We start from the raw sequence: 2,477 nt of genomic DNA, 5'->3' as shown, positions 1-2,477 counted from the left end.
CAATTAATACATTAAATAAGGGCAGATGAACGATCACAAAGAAAGGTATAAAAAGGTACGCTAAGTATGAGGAAAGACAAGATTTATCTATTTCTTGATGACTCATTCTCTCTTCCTAATTCTAACTTGAGTGTCGAAAGGTCAATGTCAGGGACCCCTTCCCTAATTTAGTTTTGTTTGTAAGATTAAGGTTTTCATCCCGTCAATAGTCATCCCATCCTTAATTTTTCAATTTCCTCATTCGAACATAATCAAATAGGATTGGAATCTTAACAAAATAATAATAATAATAATAAATCAAGTTGGAAAAAATCGAGTATGAGATGATCAATTTGATCCCACATAAATTTTCTATCGCCATCGAAAATAAATTAAAAAGTACTTGTATTCGAATAGCCTAGAAATCAGTATCCCTTAACAACCATTAACTCTATCAATTAATGACCATTATTTGTCCATTATTTCCCTCCGTCCATTAATTTGACTTGCAAAGCGAAAATATTTAATTTTCATGTAAGCCTATCAAAGGCTTAATCGATAAGTTTTGTTTTATCTCTATTAATTGCCTACTGATCTAGCAAAAGATCAATTTACTATCTATTGTTTTCTAAATTATTATCAATTTAAGGTAAAACACTGCTCGGAGAGAAAACAAAAGTGCATCCGTTATGAGAGAGATTTTGTAATTTACACGAATAGCATGCCATCCATGCACCCTGTCGTTTATTATCAGATGGGTCCCATGGCAAACCTCAATAACGTTCAATGCATCTTACAGTTATTTCAAAAAGAAAACTAACATGAACAAAAATAAAATAGAAATATTTATGACCATATATACTTTTGAAGGCTCACGTCACGTAACGTCATGATGGAATTCTACCCGAAGCATTCACAATTGTTAACGACAAATATTTGGATACACGCATCGTGGATTCGGACAAGCCAACAAGCCAACAAGCCATCTCTTCCCTCCAACCTGTCAACTGATATCTATCTTCTATCTATCAATCTACTGGATAATGCATTGCATGGCGACGTCACTGTGGGCTCGCGAGCTCGGAGAGGCTCAGTAGCTCCTCCAGATACTCTGCTCCCAAGTCCTCCAACTCCACCACGCTCTCCGTGCCACTGCCGCCGCTGCCGGTGGAATCCCTGGCCTTGCGCTGCTTCGCCGGCGATCGCCGCCTGATGCGGTGCCTCTTTTTGAGGGCCAGCACGGGGGATCCCCCAAAGTCGATCCCCAGCCCGCGTAGCGACTCCTGGACGCGCTCCGCCGGGAAGTTGAGCACCGCCGCTGGCCCCCGCATCGCCCACGCGGCCTGGTCGTAAGTCAAGGCGGCGGCTTCGGCGCTGTCGAAGGTGCCTAGCCACACCCTCACCCCTTTTTGCGTCGAGTCGCGGATCTCAGCCGCGAACTTCCCCCACGGCCGCTTCCGCACCCCGCGGTAGCTTTTCTCTCCCGCGGTCACCGGCGCTGTCGTCTCGAATTGGCTTCTCTGCAATGATTTGACCTCTCCGACTCCGCCGCTGCTCGTCGCAGTTGTTGAAGAAGAGATGCTGATGAGCATGTCGAGCAAGAGCATCTCTGCGGCGTCGTTGGTGTCGAAGGGAAGAGGGAGACCTGCTACGCATGCTCCGGTGCAGGGGTAGTTCTCCTCCGAACCCGTCTCCGATGCCGACGAGGAGTCGGATAAAGGCAAGTAGAGAGACTGGGGAGAATCCATTGAGATTTGAGGAAAGGAGCGGAGCAGGTCCCTTTGCTCTGTTTTGCTCTGTTTTTGGTCGGTAGTTGAACGTTGGACTCGCCGGGCATTTATTGGATGGGGTAGTTCTATTGGACGGGGCTTGCGGGACCCCATGATCGAAATGTCACGTGCCTCAATGACGCACGGCGGCTGGCTGGCTCGATCGAGAAGCGGAAGGCCAGATTCGCTGACGTTGTTACTTCATTCGTTTGCTCTGTTTAGGCTGAGGGCTGAGGGCTGAGGGCTGAGGGCTGAGGGCTGAGATTTGGATATCCGAGAAGGGGAAAAAACAAAAAGAAAAAAAACAGAGAGAAAAAAAAAACCAGCAGATTCCAAGAGGTTGTGACGGAATTGGCACGAGTAACCTCACAATTGCGAGCGACCTCGTAGAGGGGGCCAGCGGTTTTGAGTTCACTCGTGGTCTATGTGAGGGTAAATTTCACCCTGTTTGTACATGTAGTGTCCCAACCTCTCATAATGAGGTGGTGGGATCCACTATTTAAGTGTGAGTTTCACCATCCCAATGTGAGAGACTGGGGCACTGCCTGTACAGGTAGTATCGAATTAACCCTATGCGAAGTAGGCTCATTACTGCACATTGCCCCTGAGTCGAGCTCGCTTATTCGTTAGTGGCCGTGAGATTTTACAAAAAGTTTATTACACTATTCTAAAATTTAATATAAATTAAAATTTTAGTCTTATCCAATATCGATAATCGTAATAAGTTGA

The 2,477-nt window shown here is 45.8% G+C and overlaps 1 protein-coding gene across 1 annotated transcript; it reads right to left on the bottom strand.

Annotated features, from left to right (window-relative positions):
- Positions 1-801: 801 nt before the first annotated feature.
- On the bottom strand, positions 802-1,877 carry LOC122027464 (ethylene-response factor C3-like). Its single transcript, XM_042586445.1, has one exon. The coding sequence runs from the start codon at positions 1,860-1,862 to the stop codon at positions 1,041-1,043; it is 822 nt and encodes a 273-aa protein (XP_042442379.1). The 5' UTR covers positions 1,863-1,877; the 3' UTR covers positions 802-1,040.
- Positions 1,878-2,477: the final 600 nt, after the last annotated feature.

The sequence above is a fragment of the Zingiber officinale genome, chromosome 10A (genome assembly GCF_018446385.1).
Source record: "Zingiber officinale cultivar Zhangliang chromosome 10A, Zo_v1.1, whole genome shotgun sequence".
NCBI lineage: Eukaryota > Viridiplantae > Streptophyta > Magnoliopsida > Zingiberales > Zingiberaceae > Zingiber > Zingiber officinale.
Note: the sequence above shows the minus strand (reverse complement) of the source record. Positions and strands in the feature narration are given on the sequence as shown.

Excerpts from the sequence above, each read along its gene's own strand:
- LOC122027464 (XM_042586445.1), bottom strand. The coding sequence starts at position 1,862 with ATGGGGTCCCGCAAGCCCCGTCCAATAGAACTACCCCATCCAATAAAT.